The 13,893-nt window shown below is 47.3% G+C and overlaps 1 protein-coding gene across 1 annotated transcript; it reads right to left on the bottom strand.

The window, feature by feature from the left end:
• Positions 1-10,602: 10,602 nt before the first annotated feature.
• LOC134986909 (uncharacterized) lies at positions 10,603-13,059 on the bottom strand. Its single transcript, XM_063950463.1, has 4 exons — positions 12,871-13,059; positions 12,232-12,291; positions 11,944-12,156; positions 10,603-11,326 (listed from the first exon to the last, which is right to left on the bottom strand). Exons 1-4 carry the CDS (start codon positions 13,022-13,024, stop codon positions 11,091-11,093), a joined length of 663 nt encoding a protein of 220 aa, XP_063806533.1. The 5' UTR covers positions 13,025-13,059; the 3' UTR covers positions 10,603-11,090.
• Between the last annotated feature and the right edge of the window lie 834 nt (positions 13,060-13,893).

Here is a 13,893-nt window from a genome sequence, read left to right as displayed (position 1 = left end):
TGGGGGGACATGTGCATCTGGCACTGGGGGCATATCTGGCACTGTTGGGGCATTTCTGTTTCTGGCACTGGGGGCATATCTGGCACTGGGGGTATATCCTGGCACTGGGGGGCAGTGGCGTAACTACTGCCCCCGCAGTCCTCGCGGTGGCTTGGGGGCGAGGGCTGCGGGGGCGCCACTGATTTACAGCAGACTGACATGCGGACGAGCGTCCGCATGTCAGTCTGCTTTCTCCTTCCCTCCGCCGCTTGTTGGAGGGACACGGAGGGCACAGCCTCTCCTGTGTCCCTCCTGCTGCATCATCTCCGGCGGCCGCGGGTCTGATAGGGAGAAGTGCCGTCCGTGAGCTCTAATTGGCTCACGGACCGGCACTTCCCCCTATTAGACCCGCGGCCGCCGGAGATGATGCAGCAGGAGGGACACAGGAGAGGGATGATATCAGGCACTGGGGGGAATAACTGGCAGGGGAGGGATATCTGGCACTGGGGCATTGTCTGGCACTGGGGGCATATATGGCACTGGGGGGGGATATCTGGCACTGGGGCATTATCTGGCACTGGGGGGGAATATCTGGCGGGGGGGATGTCTGGCACTGGGGGGAATAACTGGCAGGGGGGGGGATATCTGGCACTGGGGCATTATCTGGCACTGGGGGGGAATAACTGGCAGGGGGGGGATATCTGGAACTGGGGCATTGTCTGGCACTGGGGGCATATATGGCACTGGGGGGGGATATCTGGCACTGGGGCATTATCTGGCACTGGGGGGCAATATCTGGCGGGGGGGGGGGGGTGGATGTCTGGCACTGGGGGGAATAACTGGCAGGGGGGGATATCTGGCACTGGGGCATTATCAGGCACTGGGGGGGAATAACTGGCAGGGGGGGGATATCTGGAACTGGGGCATTATCTGGCACTGGGGGCATATATGGCACTGAGGGGGAATATCTGGCAGGGGGGGATATCTGGCACTGGGGCATTATCTGGCACTGGGGGCATATATGACACTGGGGGGGAATAACTGGCAGGGGGGGATACCTGGCACTGGGGCATTATCTGGCACTGGGGGCATATATGACACTGGGGGGGAATAACTGGCAGGGGGGGGATATCTGGCACTGGGGCATTATCTGGCACTGGGGGCATATATGGCACTGGGGGGGAATATCTGGCAGGGGGGGGATATCTGGCACTGGGGCATTATCTGGCACTGGGGGCATATATGGCACTGGGGGGGAATATCTGGCACTAGGGGCATATATGGCACTGGAGGGGGGGGGAATATCTGGCACCGGGGGCATATATGGCACTGGGGGGGGGGATATCTGGCACTGGGGGCATATATGGCACTGGGGGGGGGGCATATCTAGCACTGGGGGCATATTTGGCACTGGGGGGGAATATATGGCACTGGGGGCATATTTGGCACTGGGGGGAATATATGGCACTGGGGGCATATCTGGCACTGGGGGCATATGTGGCACTGGGGGGGAATATCTGGCACTGGGGGCATATGTGGCACTGGGGGGGAATATCTGGCACTGGGGGCATATGTGGCACTGGGGGGGTATATGTGTACCTGGCACATGGGGGGGGGCTATATTTGGCACTGGGGCATGTGAGTACCTGGCACCGTGGGGGAATATCTGGCACTGGGGACATATGTGGCACTGGGAGCACAGCCCTAGCAACGAGCATGACACACAGTGCATGAAACACCTGGCAACGAGCATGACACACAGTGCATGAAACACCTGGCAACGAGCATGACACCCAGTGCATGAAACCCCTGGCAACGAGCATGACACCCTGAGCATGAAAACCCCTGGCACCGTGCATGGAACCAAGAGCATGAAACCCCTGGCAACGAGCATGACACCCAGTGCATGAAACCCCTGACAACGAGCAGGTAATTGAAAAGTAATTAGAAGCCTTACTGTAGGACTTAATGTGTAATGGGCATTACGGTGTGTGGCATAATGTATCACGGACATTGCGGTGTGTGTCATAATGTGTCACAGGCATTACGGTGTATGGTATACTATATCGCGGGCATTGTGATATGTGGTATAATGTCTCAGGGTCATTGCAGTGTGTGGCATAATGTATCACGGACATTGCGGTGTGTGTCATAATGTGTCAGGCATTACGGTGTGTGGTATACTATATCACGGGCATTGTGGTATGTGGTATAATGTCTCAGGGTCATTGCAGTGTGGCATAATACATAACGGGCATTGCGGTGTGTGGCATAGGGTGTAACGGGCAGGGCATTGCGGTATGTGTCACAGGCATTACGGTGTATGGTATACTATATCACGGGCATTGTGGTATAATGTATCACGGACATTGCGGTGTGTGTCATAATGTGTCACGGACATTGTATGTGCTATAATGTATCAGGGGCATTGCAGTGTGTAGCATAATGTATAACGGGCATTGCGATTCCTGTCATAATGTGTCACAGGCATTACGGTGTGTGGCATAATGTGTCACGGGCATTACGGTGTGTGGCATAATGTGTCGGGGGCATTACAGTGTGTGCATATTGTGTCGTGCATTATTGCGTGTGGAATAATGTCTAAGGGCATTGCAGTATGTGGCATAATGTATACTGGGCATTACTATAATGAGGAAAAATGACAAATAATGTAAGGGGCATGAATCAGGATTATTTTTCTTTCCTGTGGTGGCCAACGTATGGGCGTGCAGGTTGCAGAACTGGGGTATAAGGTAGTCTTTTCCTGCAATGCCACGCCCCTTTATGTGAAACCACGCCCATTCCAACGAAACCACACCCCTTATTTCTGTATCTGGCACTGGGGGCATATCTGGCACTGGGGACATATATGGCACTGGGAGCATATCTGGCACTGTGGGGGTATTTCTGTATCTGGCACTGGGGGCATATCTGGCTCTGGTGGCATATCTGGCACTGTGGGGGCATTTCAGTATCTGGCACTGGGGGCATATCTGGCTCTGGGGGGACATGTGTATCTGGCACTGGGGGTATATCTGGCAGTGCGGGGACATGTGTATCTGGCACTGGGGGCATATCTGGCACTGGGAGCATATCTGGCACTGTGGGGGCATTTCTGTATCTGGCACTGGGGGCATATCTGGCACTGGGAGCATTTGTGTATGTGGCACTGTGGGGCAATGTGTATCTGGCACTGTGAGGCAATGTATATCTGGCACTGTGAGGTAATGTATATCTGGCACTGTGAGGTAATGTATATCTGGCACTCTGGGGGCATTTGTGTATCTGGCACAGTGAGGCAATGTGAATCTGGAACTGTGAGGCAATGTATATCTGGCACTCTGGGGCATTTGTGTATCTGGCACAGTGAGCAATGTGTATCTGTCACTGTGGGGCAATGTACTGTATATCTGGCACTGTGGGGCAACGTGTATCTGGCACTATTGGGGTCATATGTGTATCTGCCCCTCCCCCCATATGTGTACCACGCCCCCATTTACATTGGCCACGCCCCATGTGGCATTTGGCCACACCCATTTTTGGCGCGCGTGCACACAGTACCTATAAGACATTTTTTCTACTTGCACCACTGGGTGGCACCATGCATTGCACATCCTCATCATCAATAAAGACAGCATGCCAAGTCTCCAAACCATTTCTTCAGCGCTCATATTAAAAGTACTAACACTATTATATATATAAAAATAATATTAAACAATGATAACATATATTTTATTGTTTTACCTATTTTTTGGAATGTTTTATAAATAACATTACAGGTTTACCTAATATCCTCTTTTGTGTGTTGTTTTAAGGGTATCTGGTTGTCTGTGACTCACATATTGAATAAAAAGGTGGTAGAGGTCAATACCAATGGAGAGGCTATAAGATCCCCAGAACCACTTCACAAGGTCTTCACCCATAGCAAGCTGCATTTCTTAATAGGCTCACCAGTAATCAGATGCCCCCAATTACTGGTGCGCTCCAGATGGGGACTAATTATCTGTGGCTATTGCAGAAAAAGCTCAGTGTATGGAACAATGAAAGTGGCATTCAGACACTAATAACATAGTAACATAGTATTCGAGGTTGAAAAGAGGCAAAATGCCCATAGTGTTCAACCTGTATATTGTATTAAGTTGAGTTGATTTTAATGTGCCTGCTGAAGAATGTTTTATGACTAGTTAACAACTACAAATCACGTTACACTCGGATCACACCTGCAGTACCCGAGCACCCAGGAGACAACAGACCATACGGCCATCACGATCCCGGTAGCAGATTGCCCTATCTGCCTTCCTGATGATAGAGTCCCCTACCACCACCATCTGCCTGGGTGCCTCTCTAGCTTTCATCTCCTCCGGTTGCTAGAGGGAACAGTCTCCTCTGGCTCCGTCATTTCCTCGCTATCAACCACCGAAGCTTCGTCCAATCGGGCAAATTTGTTCGGGTTTCATAGATCAGAGATGTTGTGCTTTTTCTTCCTTCTAACAGTGACCCAGCTGGCTACCTGATTTTCCTCATCTACCGGTGACCCCTCCCGTAACTCCTCCACTGTTCTATCTAAACCTTGCTTGAGATTATGAATATCCCTCAGTCGCGAAAACAGTTTGCTCTAGATCAGTTACCTGGGCTTCCAGAGCATCCGTTTTCACACATCTCGCGCATATGTATTCGCACTGGGACGGCTGCTCCAGGTGCGCATACATCTTGCACGACACGCACTGAGTGAGATTCTCAATCACGGCCCTTCCCATCGTTTGAGAACTCAACTCCCTATTACCTTCCGAAGAACAATGCAAACAATACAAAACTATTCAATCTGATATTGACTATGACCTAGCTGTGAAGAGAATCAATATTCACAACACAGCAGAAACAGTCAATTCAATCACATACACAATACAGTAGATATTCAATACTTATCTGAGTGGACCCTCTCCTGCGTCACCGATACTCCTCCTTGCAGATGCTCAGTTCTCCGAACCTCCTTCTCGCTAGCTGCCGTGCACCTGGCACCTGCTTAGTTCACAGTCCACACTCACGCAGGCTGTGGCTACCGCAGCACACACTCACACCCAGCAGAAGCCCTCACACCCATTCTCTCCCCTCAGTCACCTCAAAGTCCTTGGATGTTGTGAGGGCTTTGAAGTTTTATGTGAAGAGAACTTCTTGTCACAGAAAGTCGGACGCCCTGTTTGTCCTTTATGATCCCAACAAGGTTGGGTGGTCTGCTTCTAAGCAGATGATTTCTCGCTGGATCAGGTGTACTATCCAGCATGCTTATTCTATGGCATGCTTGCTGTGTCCAAAATCTGTTAAGGCCCATTCTACTGGTAAAGTGGGTTCTTCGTGGGCGGCTGCCCGGGGTGTCTTGGCTTTACAACTTTGCCGAGCAGCAACTTGGTCGGGGTCGAACACGTTTGCTAAGTTCTACAAGTTCGATACTTTGGCCTCTGAGGACCTAAGGTTTGGTCAATCGGTTCTGCAGGAGCCTCCGCGCTCTCCCTCCAGTACTGGGAGCTTTGGTACATCCCCATGGTACTAATGTGGACCCCAGCATCCTCTAGGACGTAAGAGAAAATAGGATTTTAATTACATACCGGTAAATCTTTTTCTTATAGTCCGTAGAGGATACTGGGCGCCCGCCCAACGCTTCATTTTCCTGCAGTTGTTACTTGGTTCAGTACTGCCTCGTTACTTGGTTAAGTACTGCCTTGTTACTTGGTTAAGTACTGTTGTTCAGCCGTTGCCGACTTGTTTCAAGCTGGTTGGCTTGGATTTCTGTTGTTATGTGTGAGCTGGTATGAATCTCACCACTATCTGTGTATTTCCTTTTCTCGAAGTACGTCCGTCTCCTCGGGCACAGTTTCTAGACTGAGTCTGGTAGGAGTGGCATAGAGGTAGGAGCCAGCCCACACTATTAAACTCTTAAAGTGCCCATGGCTCCCAAGGGACCCGTCTATACCCCATGGTACTAATGTGGACCCCAGCATCCTCTACAGATTACGAGAAAAGGTTTAACCGGTAGGTAATTAAAATCCTATTTTCTGCCTTGTCGGTGTGGTTTCAGAAAAAAATTGCGTCTATTCCTGACGTTCATACATCATTCACTCAGGGTGTTTTGCGGATACAACCTCCCTATTTCCCTCCTGTGGTTCCATGGGATCTGTCTGTTGTCCTTGACACCCTGCAAGGGTCTACTTTTGAGTCTCTTGATTCTGTGGACCTGAAATTGCTTAATATTAAGGTCCTGTTCCTGTTGGCTATTGTCTCAGCTAGGAGGGTGTCGGACTTAGGCGCTTTGTCCTGTTGTCCGCCCCTTCCTGATATTTCATCGTGACCGGGCAGTTCTCCGTACTTGCCCTGGTTATCTGCCTAAGGTGGTTTAATCGTTCCACCTTAACCAAGAGATTGTGGTTCTGGCCTTTATCTCTCCTGGTTTGTCTTCCAAAGAAAGGTCTTTGGATGTGGTACGGGCTAATACTGTATGTGGAGAGGACTGCCTCTGTTCGGAGGTCTGATTCCCTCTTCGTACTGTTTGGTTTTCACAAACGTGGCTGGCCTGCAAACAAGCAAACCTTGGCCAGATGGATTAGAATGGTGATTGCACAAGCTTATGCGCAGGCTGGTCTCCCAGCTCATGCTGCTATCAAGGCCGATTCTACTTGGTCTGTTGGACCTTCTTGAACGGCCCGCCATGGCGCATCCACAGAACAATTGTGCAAGGTGGCTACCTGGTCCTCAGTGAACACGTTCATCAGGTTCTATGCCTTTGATACTTCTGCCTCCCAGGATGCCTCCTTTGGACACCGGGTTCTTGTGCCCGCTACAGTGCGTCCCCTCCCTTGAGAAACTGCTTTAGGACATCCCCGATGTTATTCACTGTGGAATACCAGTGTACCCCGCTGCAGAAAACGAGATTTATGGTAGACTTACAATTATTAAATCTCTTTCTGCGAGGTACACTGGATTCCACAAGGCGCCCACCCTGACGCACTTAGCTTCTTTAGGTTTGTATGGCATTAGCAGCTGGTCCCTTCTCCTGTTGTGAGAACGTGGTTCTATGTGACTAACATCTACCGTCTCTTTACCTGCTACTGCATTGGACTGGTTAACAAAACTTAGCTCCTGTGCATGGAGGAGGGGTTATATAGAGAAGGCGGTGCGGTGCATCCTGGGAACAGCCAAAGTTTTTAGCCTGTTGGTGCCTCGGATCAAGATCCAACTCTACACCCCAATGTTATTCCCTGTGGAATCCAGTGTACCTCACAGAAAGAGATTTAACAATGGTAAGTCTACCATAAATCTCCTTTTCATGCTCAAGCTCCAAAGGTACCATCTGGTTGTGGTGTACAAATGATGTCTTATCACCTGTTCACATCTTGGAATCTAGTGTCTCCGATGCTAATTATGACCTGGATGTCAATGAGATTGATGTCATCTTCTCCAGGTGCATGATGAATCTCTGATATGACACTCAGGAATGACTTCTGTCAATGGTTGTCTTGTATAGTCCTGCATGACTGGTCTTCTCGATCCAGGGAACTGTCCCATGACATTAAGTCTTTCTTTGCCTTAATCAAGGAATTAACCCTCTCATATAGCATTCTCCTGCAAGGTCAAAATTTTGTGATACCTTATGCCCTTTCAAGGTTTCTTAGCTCAGCAGGCCCACCAGTGGCACCCCAGACATGAGGCCACCATAAAGCAGGTTAAGGATGCCCTGTTTTGGCCCTCTGTGGCTGCTGACACTGAGCTGGTTGTCTCCATCTGTGCCCACTTTAATGCTTTACGGGCCCATCATGACTAGGTACTGCCACTCTCCATGAGGTTCCAGACCTCCCTTCGTCCATCATTGCTGCAGATCTCTGAATGGAGGGGAAAAGAGCACCTTGTGTTAGTGGATTCAAATTCTGTTTTTTTTTAGAGAGATTTCTACACAAAGTTTCACAATCATCAACAAAATTAAGACACATGTCATTCCACACAAGCTACTTACTGACAATGCCATGCAGTTCATGAGTAGTGAATTCCAGACTTTCACAAGTGAATGGGACATATCACATATCACCAGCAGTCATCGCTATCCACAGTCCAACAAACTAGCAGAAAGGTCAGTATGTTCTGCGAAGCCCCTGTTAGAAAAATGTTATAGAGATGGTTCTTATGTGTTATGGTGGTCCTCAATATGAGAAATACTCTGAGAGATGGACTTCCCTCTCCAGCCCTGTGCCTTGCACCCGCACAATCATTCCTACCAGCAAGTTAAAATTTAGACAAGTTGAGAACAACATGCAAGATGATCTGCAGAACTCCAGATTGCAGCTCAAAGCCACTCATGATATAACATCTCATCGCTGAAGACCATTGTCCCCTGGGGAGACTGTACTCATCCAGACACCTGTTGGGTTGCATAGACTTGGGACTGTTATGTGTGAACGCAGCAGGAGCCACCTCCTATGGGTATGTTATCCAACACCTCCACCTCACTTAAAACCAACTGAGGAAGAACACCCATCATCATGGGCAGTGAGTCCCCTTGCCTAATAGTGAGCCAGATGGAATGGAATCTGTTGATTGATGCATCATCTTAAATATTTTGTGGAGGAAAACAGAAAGTTGTTGGAGCAAAGAATCAGAAAGGAGACAATGGGGTAAATTTACTAAGCTCCCGATTTTGACCGAGATGCCGTTTTTTCATCAAAGTGTCATCTCGGTAATTTACTAAACTCAAATCACGGCAGTGATGTGGGCATTCGTAATATTTTGGAAGTTCAAGGTAAAAATCACGAATGAATACACCATCGGTCAAAATACGCCTGTTTAGATATGAATCTCGGTCATTTACTAACCATTCGTAATTGTAATATCTGCCGTGAAAATGCATTTGCGGCCGTGTAAAATTACAATTCGTAAAAAAGTCCTAAAAAAAACGCGGCTGCTTTTGAAAAGCGTGTTTACATGTGTACTCAATTATCCATTACTCACACCTGAATGTTTGGCCCTATAAAAGTGTTCCAGGCACATTTTGAAATTCTATCACTCTGAAATGGCGGCTGTGGTGTGTGCCAATGAATTTATGTTTGCTGTGGGATACCTTAGACTGCTCCATGAGGCTTCCAGAAATCAGGCCCAGGTAAGTGAACATGGTCAGCAGGTTGTCCAGGTGCCGCGGAGGCTGCGCCAGCCTCGTTTTTTTAGAGGTCGTTTAAACTTAAACGCATTGTCCGATGATAGGGTCATACAGATGTCCCGCCTAAATAGAACCAACATTTTCCGCCTGTATGACCTTGTCAAACTGGGCCTAGACCCTGAGACAGCACGCTCTCGCTCTGTCTCAGGCCTACACAAACTCCTGGCTGTGTTACACTTTATGGCTACTGGGAGCTTCCAGGCTGTGGCAGGCGACGTGATTGGTATCTCACAGCCCACCTTTTCAAGATATTTGAATCAGGTGAGTCAAAAAATACATAGCCGGTTATGTCTAAGTGTTGCTTCTGTAAGTACAAACAACACAGTATTGTATAGAATACCTAACATGACACTCACCTTAGCTTGTTTAATGTCCACTCAGGTTTTGGATGTCTTGGATCCACATATTAATGCCTCAATCTGCTTCCCTACCCAGGAGTCGGAGTGGCGTGCTGTCAGGGTAGCTTTCTATGAGCTTGCTGGCATGCCCAATGTGCTGGGGGCCATAGATTGCACACACGTTCAGCTGAGATCACCTAGGGGCCGCCAATACATATATACGAATAGACATCTGGCCCAATCAACTAATGTCCAGGTGGTCTGTGATGCAAACTTTAAAATTATGAGTGTTGTTGCAGGTTACCCTGGTGGCTGCCATGACTCCTTCATCCTCAGTCAGTCATCGCTCTTCGATAAATTTGAGGACGGACAAATGCCTGATGGCTGGCTGTTGGGTATGTTTAAAATGTTTTGTGTGTATGTCTTTTAACCACAAACTCGAGTTTTGACTAGGGGAATGAATAATCTAACACATGTACTAATGTTGACTATATCTGTTTTTCAGGTGATGGGGGTTACGGCTGCTACTCTTGGCCCCTTACTCCATTGTCCCAACCTGATTCTCCTGCTGAACACAGTTACAATCATGCACATAAGGCTACGCGGAATGTGATAGAAAGATGTTTTGGTGTGCTGAAGTCACGGTTTCGGTGTCTGGATAAATCTGCAGGCCTTTTGTTGTATAGTCCCTCAAAGGTAACTAGAATTGTGTTCTGCTGCTGTTTTCTCCATAATCTGTGTTTAAGTCCACATCTGGCACATGATGAGGGAGAAAGCAGTCAGCAAGCAGAGGAGTTAGAAACATCTGGTGACAGTGTGAGTACATATGTAGGGAGGCAGGTACGGCAAGAAGTGATCCAGCGGTATTTTTCTGGTAAGTTTTTGTAGGATGTAATTATCCTTGACTAAACACTTTGCAATACAATCAATTGTGTGTTTTGTTACTTACTGTTTGTTGTTTATAGTGGTGTGTACATTGTACTTAGTTTATGTTATCAATACATTTTCAGACATTACCCATGAAAAACATACATAGATACATAGCAGCTTCTACAATGTTTGAGACGGACACAGGAAGTTGTGTGTTTGACAAAACTAAATTTTTATTGCGTTACTCAAATTTTTCAAAAGTCTTATTTTTTCCGCTTGTGTGTGCTGGGTGCTGTGCTTTGTGCTGGCTCACTGGCACGTGCTTGGGAGGAACGCCGAACAGGGGAGGTTACTGGCGTTTGGATAGGGGTCGTGGTTCCAGAGCTGGAGGTCACTTGTTGAGCTGCCATCAATGTTATGTTGTTGCTCAAATTATTTATGCTTGCATTCAGTTGTGTGTTGGTTGCAGTGTGGCTGGCTACAATCCGGGATAAAGACTCATTCACAACCTGGTTGTGCTGTATTAGTTGTACGAGTGTTTGTTGGTGGCGCTGTTGCTCATCAATGATGCGCGTTAAATGAGCCAGCATTTGGTTGTTGTCTGCCCGTATTTGCTCCATCGATGTTGCGATTCGGCCTACTTGGACAATCAGTCTGCCCGAGTTGCGACTAATGCGCGGTAGATGATGGGGCAGACTGGCAAGGTGTTAGGTATGTGCGGTCAGGCTGGCATTGCTTTGGGCCTGTTGGCTTGTCCAACTGGACCAAAAGTCATCTGGTATTTGTGGCTGGGGTGGAGCTTGTGCCAGTTGTGGACTCATGGAGGCTTGGGGGATATCCTGCAGCTGTATTGGCTGGCTCGGGTCAACAGGTGTTAGTTGCAGTGTGAAGGTTGCCTGTTGGTCTTGTCCCTGCTGGTCCACGTCGGCCATCAAGCTTGGCTCTGTATGGGGTGGCCAACATGCAATGTTTACTTTTCTAAAAATATATTTGCTAGTTCTAAACATTACTACATTCATAATACTCCATTTCTCAAGTTTTTAGAGTTGTTTTTCTTAACTTATAATTTGTTTGTTCTCAAAAAACATATATACCATCACAGGCGTGCACATAGACAGACTTGCGGAATCCTCACCTAACTACCTCCCCTCCACAGCATTACAGTGTTATGTCACCTCCCCTGTCCACGATATAGACTGCTTACCTGGATAGTCCAGAGGAGCGGAGCAAGTAAGCAGTCTACATACCGGACAGGGGAGGTGTGTGAACACTATAATGTTGTGGAGGGTGTTTTTGAAAAAAGTCATTTTTATTTTATTTTTATTTTTATGTGCACGTGTGTGGTCAAAATATTTACAAATGTATGTTCTTTTTTAAAAATGATGTTGGCGATATCAACCACTAAGACATTGAAAAATTAAGCATTTGCACCTTTAACAATTGAAGACGTAACATCACATTGCTTGTTATGGCAAACATGTAATCTCAACTCCAACTCACAACATAGTAACTGTACTGTGTAGATTATTTGCTATGTGTTTAGTTTCTGTTTTGACTCACCAGATAACTGAGGTGATCGGGGCTCATCACTCTGTGGACTCGCCAATAGTGCCAGTGGTGGCTGGGGTGACACTGCAGAAATGCGCCGCCTGGGTGGGGAAGATGGAGCCGCAGATTCCGTGCCAAGACGCCGTGTCTTACTTGGCCTCCTGGGTAAGTGCCCCGAGCCCTGTGATGGGCGCCTTAGAGGAGGTAGGCTTACAGAAGCAGAACCTATGAGAATATATAAACATTAATATTTTGTACTTCTATGTGTTTGCAGAATATGTGACTACAGTGAATTCTTACCTGCAATCCCAGCATCATCCTGAGTTGTCTGAGGCCTGTCTGGCCGGCTGGTCTGTCGGACTGTTGAAAAAGTGGCGAAAACATTATTACCATACTTTGTGTAAAAATTCTAACTGCAAAGCCTTAGTGTACTGTACCCATCTATTAGGTATTGTAAATTAAACTAATTTCTGCTTAAGATCTTCGTGCTTCCTTAATTTGTGGTGTATATCAAAATGTACATGGTGTTGCACCAAATAAATCTGTTACATTTGAGAATTATGTGTCAGATATTGCATAGATTGAATACTTGCAAATTGAACCAAAATGTTTATTTGAATTTGTAGAAACCTTTTTTTTTTTCAAAAAAAATAAAATAAAAAAAAATGCTATTAGATACAACACCGATGTCCAAGCAATATCTCATAATAATTATTGCAAATACACATACCAGCAGGCATTGCACCTGTTTTTGCCAATAAAAAATAAAAAGCTACAGCCAAGGCAAGATGGAAAATGCAGTTTCTAAACACAAACACACCTTAAGGGTGCATAGGCCTGCAATACATGACCAACAATTTTTGCATCCTTTAACCTTTAAAAAAAACAACATTATCATTTTGAGGACATTTTACAATATTTAACAAATATCCAACTCACCATCCTGCGTGGGTCGGTCCGAATCCCGGACATGAGTTGCAGACACCACTTCTGCAGGAATCAGTGCCCGCACAGGCTCCTCCCACTCCCGATAGGTTGCCCGGAAAGGGGGGCCACCTCCGGTTTTGCGGGCTGATTTTGCCTCTTTGGCCATCTTGGCCTTGACACGCCGCTTTATGTCATAGAACCTCTTGCGACACGTGTCCTCAGTCCGCCTCACCACACCCTCACTATTGACGGCAACTATTACTTGCCCCCACAGGACAGACTTCCTGTGGGAGGACACCTTGCCAGCATCCTGACCAAACAATTGGCGATGGTGCTTCATCAGCTCACGCACCAACGCCATGTTTTCAGCATAGCTGAACTTAATATTCCTGCCAGTCTTGGTAGTGGTGCGTGGCTGCGGAGCCACAACACCATCACTATCACTGGAGAATGCAGCAACAGGCACCCCCTCCTCCTCCTCCTCACTAACCTCCTCCCTCTCACTAACCCCCTCCACCTCACTAACAGCCTCCACCTCACTAACAGCCTCCACCTCACTACCAGCCTCCACCTCACTAACCTCCGCCACCACACTGACCTCTGAGTCTGACATGAGGACAAACGACACAAAACACAGAAAAATCAATACAAAAAACACACTCCTCCACTACTACTACTACTACACACCACACAGCCAACACACACGCTCACTCACTCACTCACAAACAATGACAAAAGACTATAAAAAAAAAACAAGGACAAAAAAGTTGACAAACTGTGAAAAAACAATACTACAAATATGACAAGACTACTTACACACACAGTACAGCACTCAACAATCACAAAACTCCTCTCCAAATCCACCAAAAACACCACCAAACTCACCAACTCCAAATACACCTTCCTCTCTCCTCTCCACTAGCTAAACCCACGAGGTGCAGTGTCTTTGGGGCGGTTTTATAGTAATATGCACAGACACTCCTCCTTCACGAATACAACCAATCACGGACGCGTGACAAAAACGAAACTTAGGAC

Source organism: Pseudophryne corroboree, chromosome 2, assembly GCF_028390025.1.
Source record: "Pseudophryne corroboree isolate aPseCor3 chromosome 2, aPseCor3.hap2, whole genome shotgun sequence".
Taxonomy (NCBI): domain Eukaryota; kingdom Metazoa; phylum Chordata; class Amphibia; order Anura; family Myobatrachidae; genus Pseudophryne; species Pseudophryne corroboree.
Note: the sequence above shows the minus strand (reverse complement) of the source record. Positions and strands in the feature narration are given on the sequence as shown.